General features: G+C 43.9%; 3 protein-coding genes across 8 annotated transcripts in view; 2 read left to right on the plus strand and 1 right to left on the minus strand.

Moving 5' to 3' along the window:
- Positions 1 to 1,368: 1,368 nt before the first annotated feature.
- On the plus strand, positions 1,369 to 6,987 carry wdr31 (WD repeat domain 31). The gene is made up of 10 exons (XM_057032883.1): positions 1,369 to 1,627; positions 2,297 to 2,367; positions 2,864 to 2,996; positions 3,130 to 3,204; positions 3,300 to 3,444; positions 3,572 to 3,672; positions 3,790 to 3,857; positions 4,232 to 4,373; positions 4,643 to 4,805; positions 4,986 to 6,987. Exons 2-10 carry the CDS (start codon positions 2,321 to 2,323, stop codon positions 5,180 to 5,182), a joined length of 1,071 nt encoding a protein of 356 aa, XP_056888863.1. The 5' UTR covers positions 1,369 to 1,627; positions 2,297 to 2,320; the 3' UTR covers positions 5,183 to 6,987.
- On the minus strand, positions 6,829 to 10,167 carry bri3bp (bri3 binding protein). The gene is made up of 3 exons (XM_057032884.1): positions 9,850 to 10,167; positions 9,186 to 9,288; positions 6,829 to 9,110 (listed from the first exon to the last, which is right to left on the minus strand). The coding sequence occupies exons 1-3, from the start codon at positions 10,024 to 10,026 to the stop codon at positions 8,689 to 8,691; spliced, it is 702 nt and encodes a 233-aa protein (XP_056888864.1). The 5' UTR covers positions 10,027 to 10,167; the 3' UTR covers positions 6,829 to 8,688.
- Positions 10,136 to 14,096, plus strand: part of stpg2 (sperm-tail PG-rich repeat containing 2) — a 33,751-nt gene continuing 29,790 nt past the window's right edge. For all 6 annotated transcript variants that reach the window (XR_008950566.1, XM_057032877.1, XM_057032878.1 and 3 more), the window contains exons 1-4: positions 10,136 to 11,707; positions 11,822 to 11,922; positions 12,298 to 12,447; positions 13,673 to 13,831. Coding sequence is in view for 5 of the 6 variants with exons in the window: in XM_057032877.1 (XP_056888857.1) it covers positions 11,602 to 11,707; positions 11,822 to 11,922; positions 12,298 to 12,447; positions 13,673 to 13,831 (516 nt within the window). In the remaining variant the exon portion in view is untranslated. The remainder of the gene's footprint in view (positions 11,708 to 11,821; positions 11,923 to 12,297; positions 12,448 to 13,672; positions 13,832 to 14,096) is intronic.

Here is a 14,096-nt window from a genome sequence, read left to right on the forward strand (position 1 = left end):
GCATTCTAACTAAGTGCCCAATTTAGGCCATTTAAATGACATCATTCAACTGACTGTAGGCTTAAGTGCATGTAATGCTTTTGTCTAAATCCAGCTCATCAGGGATGCTCTCATGATGATTTCTATTTGGTTCTTTTTATCTATGGAAAAGATAATATGACCAGACTAAACTCCAGGGAAATATGCTATGAAAAGAAAAATTGGTTCTAGTCGAATTCAGTTTTCTGCAGGGACCTGTCTCATTTGTCCCATATTTTTTTTAGCTCAGGGATCTAACCTGTGTCTAATGAAAGACAGTCGCTCCCTGTAGAGGGACATCCAGGCACAGGTCAGGAGCATGTTCAGCCGGTGTGATCCTCAGCATAATCAAGACTCCCATTTCAAAAAGTCAGTCAAAAATAATTACATTCATATTTAAATTGGAAAGATTTAATCAAAGGACAATTTGGCATTTTGTCCAGTTTTGACTCTTTGAGTCTGGCTTGCTGGCCTTCTGTCACCAATGGAAGTGTTGATGGTGAAGGTGATTGTGAGTGCATGCATTATTGCCCATACTAACATCAGGGGTGCTCACGTGTTGTGTCTATCAGAACTTTAAACCACAGTGAGGATGATTAGCATATATATGTATATTTAGCTACACCTAGTTTTAATATCACACAATAATTTGGAAACTAATTGTCAGTCAGTTAATTGTCAGTTGGCTTGGTCTTGTTTTTGTTCTCAGACATGCACCCTGTCCTGCTTTTGCGTTGTTGCCAGAACTCTTGGGATCATTGTTATTGACTATACTGAAGTATATAACCTATATGTCTTCAAGCACTGGGAATTTTAAATTTGAGCCCATAAACTAAAAGAATGACTAAAGCGCTCAATACCAGTAGGCCTGTCCTGGTGGTTCATCTCCACTGTAGTGTCCAGTGCTTGATTCACGTGGTTGTTGCTAGGGTGTCATCTGCTGCTCAGTGTGGTCTTTATAGGAAGTCATCTTTTACCTTAAAATGAGCAGTGTTCAGTCTAAGAACCTACATCCCGGATACAAGTCTATTGTTACGGTTCATATTAAAACGAAACCTGAAATTCAGCTCGGCCTCATATGTGCTGTGTCAAGTCTGCTGAGCGAAATTCTATTATTATTATTATTATTATTATTATTATTATTATTATTATATTATTTTTATTATTAGTATTAGTAGTAGTAGTAGAGAAGTAGTAGTAGTAGTAGTATAGTAGTAGTGCTGATGTATAACTACTACCGGAAAAGTACACATAAATAACGTTTCAAAATATACGTTTGTCTTTTATTTTGTAAAGCATAAATCGTTTATTTCCTGTCACGTGTCACATGACACTCTCCTAGTTACCAGAGAAAGCGTCGTTCCATGGTCGCTACGGAGGAAGGGATGGGACCGTGGAGTAAAAATGTTACGCTTTCAGTGCACTTCGGACAGCTGTCTGACAGGGCGGGCTTCTCGGACGTTTCAGCTACGAGTTTGCGTATTTTAGCCGTGTGCATGTCCGTGTTTTGTGGTTGTTAGAACATTATTTTAGCGTCACCGACTAACCAAAGTAGCATGCTAGCGAGATAGCCTCGGCGTCGCTCAGCGATCAGAACTGCCTGTGACATGTAAGACATTCTGCTTCACATATGTAGAAACGGAGGAATTATTTTCATTAGTGCCTTCGGTTAAATGGTCTGTGGTTTGTTGCGTAATGCCTTGTAGGACAGCTCATAGCAGGTGTTTTCGGGTGACTAAGTTAATTCCTTGTGACAGTAATGATGTCGCCCTAATAGGATTTCAGCGCTCTCTCCTTCCTGTCTATTGTATACCACATAACGAGGCTGTGTGTGTGTGTGTGCGTGCGTGCGTGTGTGCGTGTGTGTGTGTGTAGCGCTTGCGTAAGAGTGTGAGGTTTAATCTAACTTTAGTTGAGTCTTAACGTCTACCATTGGAGTTCTTATTGGTGTTGTTTGGTTTTATTAATGAGCTTAATGCGTTTGATATAAAATATGTAAATACTTTTCTGCTATATTTGTAGTCCCCTTTCTTGTTTAAGCTTGTGTAGCCAACTTTTATTATAACAGATATATAAGAATTGAATTTTAGTGTTTGATTCGTTACAATAATAAACGGCAGCCTTCAGTTTGTGTGCTTTAATGACATCTTCAGTTTAACACTTAATAATAGTCCTGGCTTGAACTGGACATCTATTATATAGTCACCTCATCTCAAAGGAAGTACAGACATTTATCATGGAGACAGTTTTGTTTTAACAGATTTTTCCTCTCTGTCAGTGCGAGTGCTGTTTCCCAGCAGATATGGGAAAGCTACAGAGCAAGTTTCGCAAGAGGTCTGACCTGTACAGGTGAGAAAACAGTTCAGACAGCCTCTGCATCCCTGCATGCTCCTCGACTGCCTGCAAGTACAGAACACAGTTCATACGACTGATAAAAGTCCTCCAGTTGTGGAAAACATTAGGACGCCCTCCATTTTGGCCTGCTTTGACCACCTGTAAGCAGGTTGGTATCTGTTGTGCACCTACAATGGAATCACTTTCCTTCAAGAGGTGAATAAAACAAACGTAGACATCAATACCTGAACATTCTCAAGAAGAACTGAATATTTATGGGGGGTTTCAAAGTGCTCGCAGGGCTGTTTTGACTTCATTTCACATTTTATTCAATACGTTGTATAGATATTCCCGGAAAAACTGAATCTTCAAATCTTGCGCTATAAACAAAAATCTTTTCAGTTCATTTCCAGCCGGTTTTAACAGCAGATCTGCAGAAAGACAAACAGCCACAGATCATAGGCCAACAACACTTGCTAATATGGACTCACACTGAAATATTTGTGTTTAGGGCATCTCAAGGAGAGAAGGCCGATAACACCTTTGACAGTCAGGTGGTGCAGTATGAACCTGCTCATCAAGGGTCCATTAACACTGTGACAAATCTGAGCCCAGATCTGTGCGTTTCTGGTGGGAGTGACCAGGTAAACCTCTCCGGCTTTAAGACAAGTACACATAATAAATCAACCATTGTGCTGTTTGAAAGGAAAAGTGAAAGTTAAAGAAGCAAAGTTCAAACACAAACAGTGACTATGGCGTGCGTCATTGTCCCTACAGGCTGTGGTCGTGTATGACTGGAAACAAGGCCGGATGTGTCAGTCCTTTCAGGGCCACAACCGAGAGGTTACCAAGGTAACGTCAATATTACGCCTGTGCGCACTGATAAAGGTGTCTGAGTGGCCAGTGACACATTCCCCCTGTTAATTCTGCCCCCAACTATCGGACAGGTGGTGTGTTACCCAGGAAGTACGTGGATCTTCAGCGCATCGAGGGACAAGACGGTTCTGATGTGGGACTTAAACCAGGGGGACGAACCTATTCAGGAGTTCTGCGGTCATGAGTTAGTGGTCAACGGAGTCGCTATCAGTCCCGGTACACACGGACACACAGATTTCCTCCGTTTGCCACAGTCACACCTAAATTGAATTGCGATGACATCATGTTGTGTGTTGCCATCTGCTCCATGTGAACGTGGATCTGTTTATTGGGTTCTCTGCAGATGGGAGGAAGCTGTGCACCGGTTCACGTGACAACTGGATGTGCCTGTGGGACATCGAATCTGCCAAATGCGAACACAGACGCAACATTTCCAGAAACCTGGTGAGTTAGCTGGTCTGGTCGGTGTTGCTTTGATGGAGCTGGAGGAATTGCTTCATGTACGTGACCACGTAAAAAAGTGCACACTTCATCTTTAGATCATCGCTTCTCTTTGTCCAGGTCACTCATGTGTGTTGGGTGCCAGGCAGCTCCTCTGTAGCCCAGACCTCTGAGGATAAAATGATACGGTACACCACCATGAACTCTTGCTAGTTTGACTGTAGCCTAGCAACAACACTTGTGTGAGGTCAGATGAAATTCTCATCATGATTATTATTATTATTAGTGTTATGGTACAGATTTGGATTGCAGACAGTAGTGTACCACTGTCATGTAGCTTAGCTTTATATTAAGATACTAATAACAGTAATTCAAATAACGTATACATGCATATGTGCATTTTTACAAGTTACCTTTTATTTATTCTCATTTTAACCATAAAGCGCTCTTGAACGTGCATTGAATTACATTTTTTTAACAAAGGTATCCATAGTGGGGGCCATGTGTGGGGCCAGTTTAACTCAATCCATCCTGCACACTGTCTCCTCCTGCATGTGTGCAGGGTGTGGGACAGCCGCTCATGGCAGGTCACCAACACTTTTCCAGCCAAGCAGTACATCCAGACCCACTGCGACGTGTCTCCCAACGGGAACTACTTGGTATCCAGCAGTAACGGCTTTGGAGGCCAGGGCTGTGAGGCCACGGTGAGACCCTCAGCCACGTTCCTGTACACTCGTTCAGAGAATGAATCAGACCGACAGCGGAGGAATTGTTACCGCTGCCATGGCGACAGCAGACAAATGCCAGCCAGTACAATATTCTCTGTGCTTCTTTATAACTAAGCACACTGTGAGTTAGAGAACATGTCGGTCAGAGTTAAATATGAAGCAGCTTCTCAACGAGCTTGTTGTGGAAGGTTGAAACGAGTTCTGCTACGAGCAGGCTGTTCTGAGGTCCGGTCGTGTGTTCTCAGCTCTGGGACCTGCGGCAGCCCGGCTGTAAAGTTGTGGAGTACAGAGGTCACCAGCAGACCACGGCCTGCTGCGTCTTCCTCCCCGCGCTTGCTGACGGCACAGTTCGGGTCGCGACGTCCTCCCATGACAGCACCATCAGAATCTGGGATCAGAACTCAGCAGGTGGCGCACACACCCACCCACACCTCACCAGATCCGGTCCTCGAGAGCCTAAATCCAGCCGTACCAGGTGGGGGGGCAGAAATCCCGGCTGGAACGAAGCCCTTGAGGACCGGGTCTGGACACTCCTGCATGCCAAGACCCATTAACACCTTTTTTAAACGTAACTCTCAACCTCTCCAGTTTGTTTAGCCACGTTACCTCTGGATGGTGCCGGCCCACTGGTGTCTCTGTCTCCCACTGACTGCAGCAGCCTGCTGTGCGCCAGCTTCAGCTGCGGCCTCCACCAAATTCAACTGGGCCCGGTTCTAAACCAGGCTCAAGGCCCTGGCACAGGTGGCACCGTCGGCCTGGATATTAAAGTGGTGGCGCGCTTCTGACTGTGATTCACCTCCATGAATGGGTCACCGTCCCACGGCTGCTGGACCCGGCCAGATTAGGCGCCCGCAGCACACACACTTGGCAGAGGGAGCGTCAGTGCTAAAGAACGGTTCATCACAGCAGCAAAATAAGCAGATGGCCAATTTTCCTCGAAGGAGCTGGAAGACAAATGGAATGTCATGTGATCGGTCCTCGCGGTGCAGCCAGACTGGCTGTCAAAGCCCGGAATCAGGTTCCTGCCACTTCTACACAGCTAAAATAGCAAAACAAGTTCATGGGATTTGCTGCGGCCGTAACCATGGTGACATCACAGTCGGGTTTGAAGGCCTTTAGATTAAAACGGAAACACCTTTTCTCATTGTTCCTCAGGTTTTTTACCAGTCAGAATGAAATCTATCATCAGTGTGATTAAAGAGGAACACAGGGATATTTTTATAACGTGCTACGATGAATACATGCACTGGTGCCATCATACGCATCCATGCATTGTTTTGTATGGTTTTTATAGGATTTCCCTGGCACTAGTGCTGATGTCCAGTATTTACACGTCCTAAACCAGTTTAGGCCAAACTATTCTGGTCTGCACATTTGAACAGAATGGTTTTAAAGCTGACTATGCAAAAGGATCAGATTCATTTTCTTTGTTATGTTGATTTTATTTAAAACAAACTGGACTCAACATATTGCAACCATTTCAAATTTTGCGTTTTCCTTTTCAAAACACCTGGTATTAAACTGGCATCTTGTATTTGAACCAGAGAGATGCTAATCTTTATATGAATGGCCTTAACTCATTATCAGGACGCCGAGCCTGTTCACGATTTCAGTTTTAGCAAATCCTAAACAGCATTTGTAGAGATCTACCAAACTGGATGTTAAACCTGCGTAGCTTTGGGCTACGATGCTGAAGATTCCGCCCATATTTTTACATTTGAAACTATAAAGCAGGCAACAGGACGATCAGACTTAAATGTGAGGATTTGACTGCAGCCAATTTTATCTTTCGAGTGTAACAGATTGTGGTTAGGTAATAAATGTGTTAGGAGCAAAAGCTGCTCGTGAAACCCTTTTTTTTTTTTTAAAAAAAAAAAGAAAAACCCCAAAACGTGACATTTAAAGCTGCATATGTCCTTTAAGGTGTCACACTGAGAAATGTAGGTGAACTCCTACTGAACCCCTGTATATGTTTACTTAAAAAAAAGGCACCAATTAGGATGTTTTTAAGCACCTTTAGAGGATCCACTATATATGATATGTATATATTTGTTTCACTATGCATGGTGCAGGTAACTCTCTGAGCCCCGTCTCACACTTATTGTCACATTCCACAATTGATTCAATCCCACCGAAAACGCTCCCGGTATAAGTCCATTATAGCACCACCTAGTGGTAGAAACGCGTAACTGTGAATGAAGCTCATTCAGGCGAGAAACAGACGAGCCTCAATTTTAAATGTCACAGCAAAGGGCAGGGATATGTCAATGTAATAACTTAGTTATTTTTAATACTTGCAAACATTTCTTGTGTTGGGTATAAACCCAGCAGAAAATATTTTATTTTAGCATAAAGCCGCCATCTAAAATATGAAACATTTTGACCGCACTGCATTAACATTGATAATAATAAAATGATCAAATGTGAACAATTTGTCATAATGTGTTTTGTTTATTTAGAACATGACCTCATTTTCACCTGACATGAAAAACAAAAACATTATCCATGTACAGACAATAAAAACAGCAGTAGTTGCCATGTTTTCTTTAAAAAAAAAAGTAAAAAAACAACCATCATTCAAACATAAAAAGCTTCTTTAAAGAAAAATAGATATTACTGATTTTGAATTGGCTATATGGAAATGAGAAGAATACAGGGGACACAGAGCATTAATGTAATAAATGAGCTGAATTGATCATTTAATCCAGTCCTGACACTAAGATCCACTAAAAATATCACAGATCCCATCTGATCACAATCTGGTTGTCTGTTTTATTTCTCCAGAAATGGCTGCTAGTGTTTTAATTTATTCAATTTCAAGTTTTCAGTACCTGCAAAGTCCCGGAGAGCAAATTTCCTTTAACATCACATGATTTAAAACTTCTTCATAAACGATCAAAGAGAAGTCACAACTACGTCACACAGCACACGCTCGCATCAGCGCCGACTCAAATCATATAAAAAAATAATAGTAATAATAAAGGTTGCACCTTTAAGACATCAGAAGAAAAATTTCAATGTCAATGTTTTTAGTCCTGTCGTCATTCACAGTGCAATTAATCAGAACGGATTAAATTAAGACTCACAAATCCTTGATAGATTCATCACAACACACCGAACATTTCAGAGCGATTCTCTACCACAATACTGAAAAACGTGAATGCGTCAAAACATGCAAGAGCATCCTTAGTTTATATATTCTGTGGAGGAGGGGGAGCTTTCTTCACTGGGTCAAATGATGCAAAGAAAGTGAGACTGGAACTGATGCACAGGTCAGCTTCTCCTACGCCTTCAACCATGGAGATGGAGCGCCAACGGGAAGGAAACGACTCTGCCAACAGCCACGAGCGCGGATTTGCCACCCGGTCGAAGGCACTGGTCCCAATTTCAACTGATTTTAGGTTTAGATGTGGACCGCGATCCCGTCGCAACAAAACCTTCAATAAATACCATTTCAAGCTTGAACCAAACCAATATCAGTTATAATTTGCCTGTAAGTCTCAGTATTGCAATGTTAAACCCACAGTTCACTTTCCAGAGCAGAATCCCTTAACAAGCATGTTAAACCTGCTCCATAGAGCAGCATAACACTACATCTGACAAGCTGAAGTAAAGAGTTTAAAATATTCCGTTTGTGTGTGTGTGTCTCGGCTGAATCCCTGAGATATTTCGGCCTTTTCTTCACAGCTGAGTGTGGCTTTCATCACCTCCACTTCACAATCTTGAAAGTGACGCAAATAAATCCATCTACACATGCTGCTGTGCGCGGCAGGTCGGCTGCAGTCTGCTCATGCTTCCGTTCAAACAACTGAAATCACGACGTGGAAAACGGAATCAATCAGCCTCGCAGCTGAAGGCCCACCCAAAGAGATGGGGAATTCTGACACAATGGATAGAAATACAGTGGTCACGCTGGTCCCCTGCATTAGACACCTAACCCTTCTCCCATTTTAAACGGTTTCAAAAGGGGCAAAAATATTTGTGTACGAGCATTTGTGACATTTAGAAAACCACGGACATCTCTGCAAAAATGCTGGAAAACTTCAGGAGGAAACAAGAAAACATTTGGTTGATTTTTGCCAAGAAGATCCTGGGATAAACTAAAAATTGGCCCAAGCAGTTCAAATACCATTTTAAAATCTGTTTCCCCTCTTTGATACAGTTGTAAATACCCAGTAGTTGTGTTGCTGTGTGCAGGTGAGAGGATTCTGACATCACTGCAGTAGTATTAACCCCTCCCCCTTACACAAACCCCTCCCCCTTGTATTAACCCCGCCCTCCTGCTTGTCACCTACTGATCTCCAGGACGCTCCAGGCTGTCAATGACGCGGCTCAGCCTGATATTAAGCAGCCTGATCTGAGTGTCCAGGTGGTCAATTTTCTCTTCTAGAGAACCCGACCCACCTCCTCGGCGCCAGTACGCCCCCACGGGTCCAGTGATGAAGTAGACGGCCATGATGAAGCACAACGGCAGCACAGCACGCTCAGGGTCACCCTCAAACTTCTGCAGGATGTACAAGCAAGACAGGGCAAAGATGGTGACCCGGGCAAGCCAGAAGAAGCGGCCGAACAGGACGTGCAACAGGTAAAAGAAGCCCCCCAGAAACATGGAGAAGAACCAGTAGGCCAGGAACAGGGCGGCAGCAAGGAGCAGGAACCGTGCAGGAGAGTTGGTGAGAGACGCGAGGCTGAAGTAGTGGCTGAGGTTTGAGGCTATGGAGAGCACATGGGAAGAAAGTTAATACATGTTAAGTCACTGTACATTTCGACATCAACTTTAAAACTTACAATCGATGCCCATAACATCCAGTAAGTCGGACCAGATCTTCCAGACGGTGTCCAGAAAAGAGTCGACTCCGTGGACAAACCGGTCTGTCGTTTTGGAGAAAAACTATACAGAAAATATATAAAACATTGATTAATTGCTTTTACGGGTTGCTTTAGGTTCCATCACAATAATAAAGCCATTAAACTTCGCGCATTTATGACGTCATCGGCGACGCGTTTCGGAAGGATGTGACCTGGTTTCAAAATGAAGGAAGAGCAACCGGCCTCACAACGAGGAAGTCCAAGCTAAGACAGATGTCGAGTGCATAGAAATGAACATAGTTTGTGGTTTTCCTGAGAAAACGTGTCTTTTTAGGTCTACACACTGGCTGGACCAGCGGCGCCTATTTGCATCGGTGCACCGATGCTACACATGCTAACAACGAATGACCGCCGTTTAGCGACATCTCCAAGGTTATGTCGGGGAAAAGTAACCACTGTGTTGAATGACCCACGTCGATATATCATTTGAAGCTGGATAAACCCGATAACCCAAAATGGCATCCGTTAAATTGATGGTCGGGCCTGAGCTGGTTCCCTTTCCGCCATTAACCATTGACCGCCTAACGTGCTGGTTTCTCCGAGCCAGAATTATAACGTTGGGAAATACAAGCTCGTGTCTTACCTTGTATAAGCCTTTAATGTTGTCTTCCCCGAAAACACTGCTCAGAGTCTGGTAAATGCCATTAGCTGCCCGTCGGAAGCTGTTCTGGTTGCTGGTCCGGCTCCTTGCTGCTTCGGATGTGCACATCAGAGACGCAGAGAGCACCAAAAACACGATGAAATACTTGATTCCCTTCATTATATCTAATGTCCCAAGATGTCAAGCAGGAATGTATGAGAACAGATGGAGGAGAGTGTAAGCATAAACAATATTAGCTGCCGCAGGAGACACCTTGCTGGCGTTTACAGGCTGAGGTACTGCGCGATTGACCGTGGTGCGTTCACTGCGCCTCGTTTTCGCAATACACGTGTAGTGAATATTTATTGTAGTAAGTTACATAATAAAGGGCAATAGATTCTTTTGATCACTATTGTTTAATCTGTATAACTCCAACCAAATGAATGACAATTACTATTTATTGTGGCGACTAGAAATAAGCAACACATGACAACACATTTTAACTTAGATATTTCTTAGATATATCTTTTATGCATTAAAAAATGCTAACACTAACACCTATATGTCAACAAATACAACTTGCCACGGTTTACGACGTTAAACTTTATTTACTTATTAACTTTCTTTTATTATTTATCACCATCTGACAAAACCACTCGCGTCAGTCCAATCGATAAAGATATATTTCCGGTGACACGTGAAGGCATCATTTGAATTTTTGTAAATTTAAGGACGCAGAGGCGCTTTGTTGCTCGCTGATGTCCTCTGCAGGGTTTATGGGATTTGAATCTGTTCACTTGAGAGAATATCTGAATATTTGACATATTTAGGATGTTAGAGCTGTTTTGTTCGATTGTCATTGGACTAAGCATACTTCTAAATATTGCTAGAACTAGAACAGAAGGAATTTGTAAGTGACTGTAAGTGACGGACTGGCCCTTTCAGACCTATTGCACATTTAAACCAAACCCAATATAGTGACAAGCCCCGGCAAACATGTAATAAATTATATATTTTCTGGCAATGTTATGCTTAGTTGTTAGGTTTTGTTTTTATGTCTTGCTCTATTGCTGCCGATGGCTCGTTTGTGATGAAGCCATCCTCCTGGGGTGTATTAACATTTGTCAAATCAAACAGCAGTATGCAGGAGGCACCTCATGCGAATGAGATGCAGCATGTCCAAATAAAGATGCAGTTCACTGCTGTTCAGGAGAGGCACTTGTTACTTTGATGACATTCCCCTGAGTTCTCATTATCCAAATCTCCAGTATATTGTAGGACAGACTAATGGTGCAGAGAGAAGTGGGTCAAGATTACAAATAATGAACCGCAGTGGCGACAAAAACGCTGCCACCAGACCCAGTGTTGGAACAGGGGGTTAAAAAATAATTATTGATGATACATGTTTAGTCATGTGAACAGGAGTATTAGTAGACGTTCCCTTTTAATAACCACTAACAACCACTTATTTAACCGTTGAGAAGCATCCACTAGATGGTAGAATTGAACCATGGTTGCACTGAAAGTTTGTCGCCGTTTTAAAAATCTTTCTACATTCTGCGGCGTTGCCCCACAGCACTGATTGTGTAATCATGCGGTAACCACGCAACAAGGCGCAGAAACACTTTGAAGGACAACTCCTGCTCCATTATTGCGGGAACGATGCGCTCCAACGACCATCCAGAACCTCCGCGCTGCGTTGAACTCGTCTTTCCTTCCAAGCAGAAGTCCTGAGAAGTTAGAAAAGAAAAAGAAATGTATGACCGAGCCCCAAGAGCGACGTTCGGGCCCACAGGCAGCACCTCGTCTGCTGTCGGACCCGGTTCTTACGACGTCACCCGGCACGTCTCCAAGATACCCGGTGAGAAGCAGAGATAACACCCCTTTTTAAAGAACGTCGAGAATAAATGGCACCACGGTGTGATATTGATGAACGCAATAATACCAAACCACAACTTTTTAATTATTTTGGGAGGTTATGCGCCATTTCTGTCCATGAGCAACAGACCGTCGGTGTTCGATGAGTCCAGTGAGATGCTTCCAGGACCTGGACAGTATGACTCTACACCTGTCAAGGTAACACACACACACACACACACACACACACACACACACACACACACACACACACACACTTGTAATTCTATACTTGTGAGGACTTTCATATACATTAATCCATTCCCCAGCTCCTAACTCTAAACCAACATAGCTAATCCCCTGACCTCAACCACACCTAAACCCAATTGTAACCATGTTTTAACCGTCTGACAGTCCTTTGATCTTGTTATAACCAGCCAGAATGTTCTCAATTCCTAAAATGTCCTCACTCTACTAGTAGAATGTGGATTTTGGTGCTTAGTATGTACAATAACATCTGTGTCTTGCAGAATAAAGAAAGGCATATATTTTCATTCATGTCAGACTGCTTGAGGATGCCTGTTGTTCCTTCAGCTGAACATCCGCGGCGGCTGCAGTCTCCAGAACCGCTCCAAGCGTTTTGAGGAGGTGGTGTCAGAGGTTCCGGGCCCCGGGGCCTACGATGTCCTTCCTGCTCTGGAGAAGACACCCGGGGCTGCTCCTGAGAAGCCAGACAGACAGATGGTAGGTACGTGGCTGATGCTTGGAGTTGGGAGGGCATGAAGATAAGATGAGCTAAAGAGGATCATTTGCGATTCTCTGGGCCTCCGTCATGTTACGCTGCCTCAGTTCCGCCTCACTGATGGTTCGCCACACAAATTTAAGTGAATTTTTGATGATTTCCTGCTGTGAATGTTCCCTCTCTCCCTACACGAAACGTCGCAGAGGTGAGCGCGTGAATCTCTCCTCAGGACTGTGACATCCTCATTTATTTACCATTTGCCCAACAACAGATAAGAATAGCAGCTGCTCCCACAAATACAGTCACTGCCAAGCTTTGCAGCCAATGCTGAGCCAGGCGCTCAGCCCTGCTGCCAATATATATATATATATATGAGAATTAAAGGCTGATATTTTTAAAACTTTCTAGAAGTTTGGCAACTGTGCCTCTATTGTTCTTGCAAAAAGACCGCCACCTGGTGCAGTTTAACATTTAAATACCACAGGGCGCCAGGCTGACTGAGCGCAGAGCACAAAACAAAGGAGAGGTGGAATCTCTCCTCACCGAGATACACACGCGATACACAATGATGTGTCTGTCGACCCTCCACCTGTAAACACAGCCGGCAGCTTTGCTGGAGGGTGATGATAGTGGCGAAATCCTCCAAAGTTTTACTCAAGTTTCCTTGGCCCAGACTGCGTGAGGGCTCTCCTAATTAGCATCTGTATTGACCTTCTGGCAGCCTGTTGTCAGCCTCCTAAGGAGGATGTAGCGGTGCTCTCCTGTTGTTTTCCTTTGTGCCGCGGCGACGGCGGTGAAACAGAAGTCCTGTTATGTTGAGTGGGCTGGTTTATGTATCGCTGTCTCAGTAGTTGTACCAGTGGCAGCGTTGGGCCTGATTGTATTGGGGACAGCTCTTCCACCGTTGGCTTGATGCCTGGAAACAGCCATGTGTTTGTTTGTTCTTTCTTTTTTCTTGCAAAAGAATCCCCTCGCTGTTTTAGGTTCGGCGTCCAGAGGATGGATGGCGATCATAAAAAAAACACGTTCTACTCATCAAAGGGAAATAAAACAGATCCTTGTGGCGCGTTCCACATTTGGCACGACGAATGTTTTGTGGATGTGTTGAAAATGGCAGACAAGGCTCTCTCAGCAGTGGCAGAAAACCTTTCAACAACGTTGCACCAGATCTTAGAGTTGGAAGAGTTTGCACTCCTTTTCCAAACTGTGACTTCTTGGTTTCTGCAGGGTAAAGCCTTCCGCCCGCTCCACCAGTCAGACATCCCATCCATTCCTTTCCCGGGTCAGGCCTGTGGCTACGAGGAGGACGCCCTGGGGGTGCTCAGGAAGCAACAACCTCCGACCTACGATACCACCCTGGGACCAGCCTATTACCGCCCCCTGCTGGTGAGCATATGTACTCCCCCCATGTCCATTTGTGCTTGTGCCTTTCTCAGAGGCAACATCTGTGTGCACCTCCTCTGTCTGCGAGGGAAAGTCCATTAGGTAGACGCCTCCTCCCCGATCCTGCCTCACCAACAAAGCCAGTCATTTATCTAAAAACTCATTAACGCACCTAATGAATGCAGGTCCAATTAAAAAAAAAAAAAATCCAACACGCCAATGTCCATTCATTTGATATGCCATCAACAAAACCCATTAGTAATTATTC

The sequence above is a fragment of the Takifugu flavidus genome, chromosome 5 (genome assembly GCF_003711565.1).
Source record: "Takifugu flavidus isolate HTHZ2018 chromosome 5, ASM371156v2, whole genome shotgun sequence".
NCBI lineage: Eukaryota > Metazoa > Chordata > Actinopteri > Tetraodontiformes > Tetraodontidae > Takifugu > Takifugu flavidus.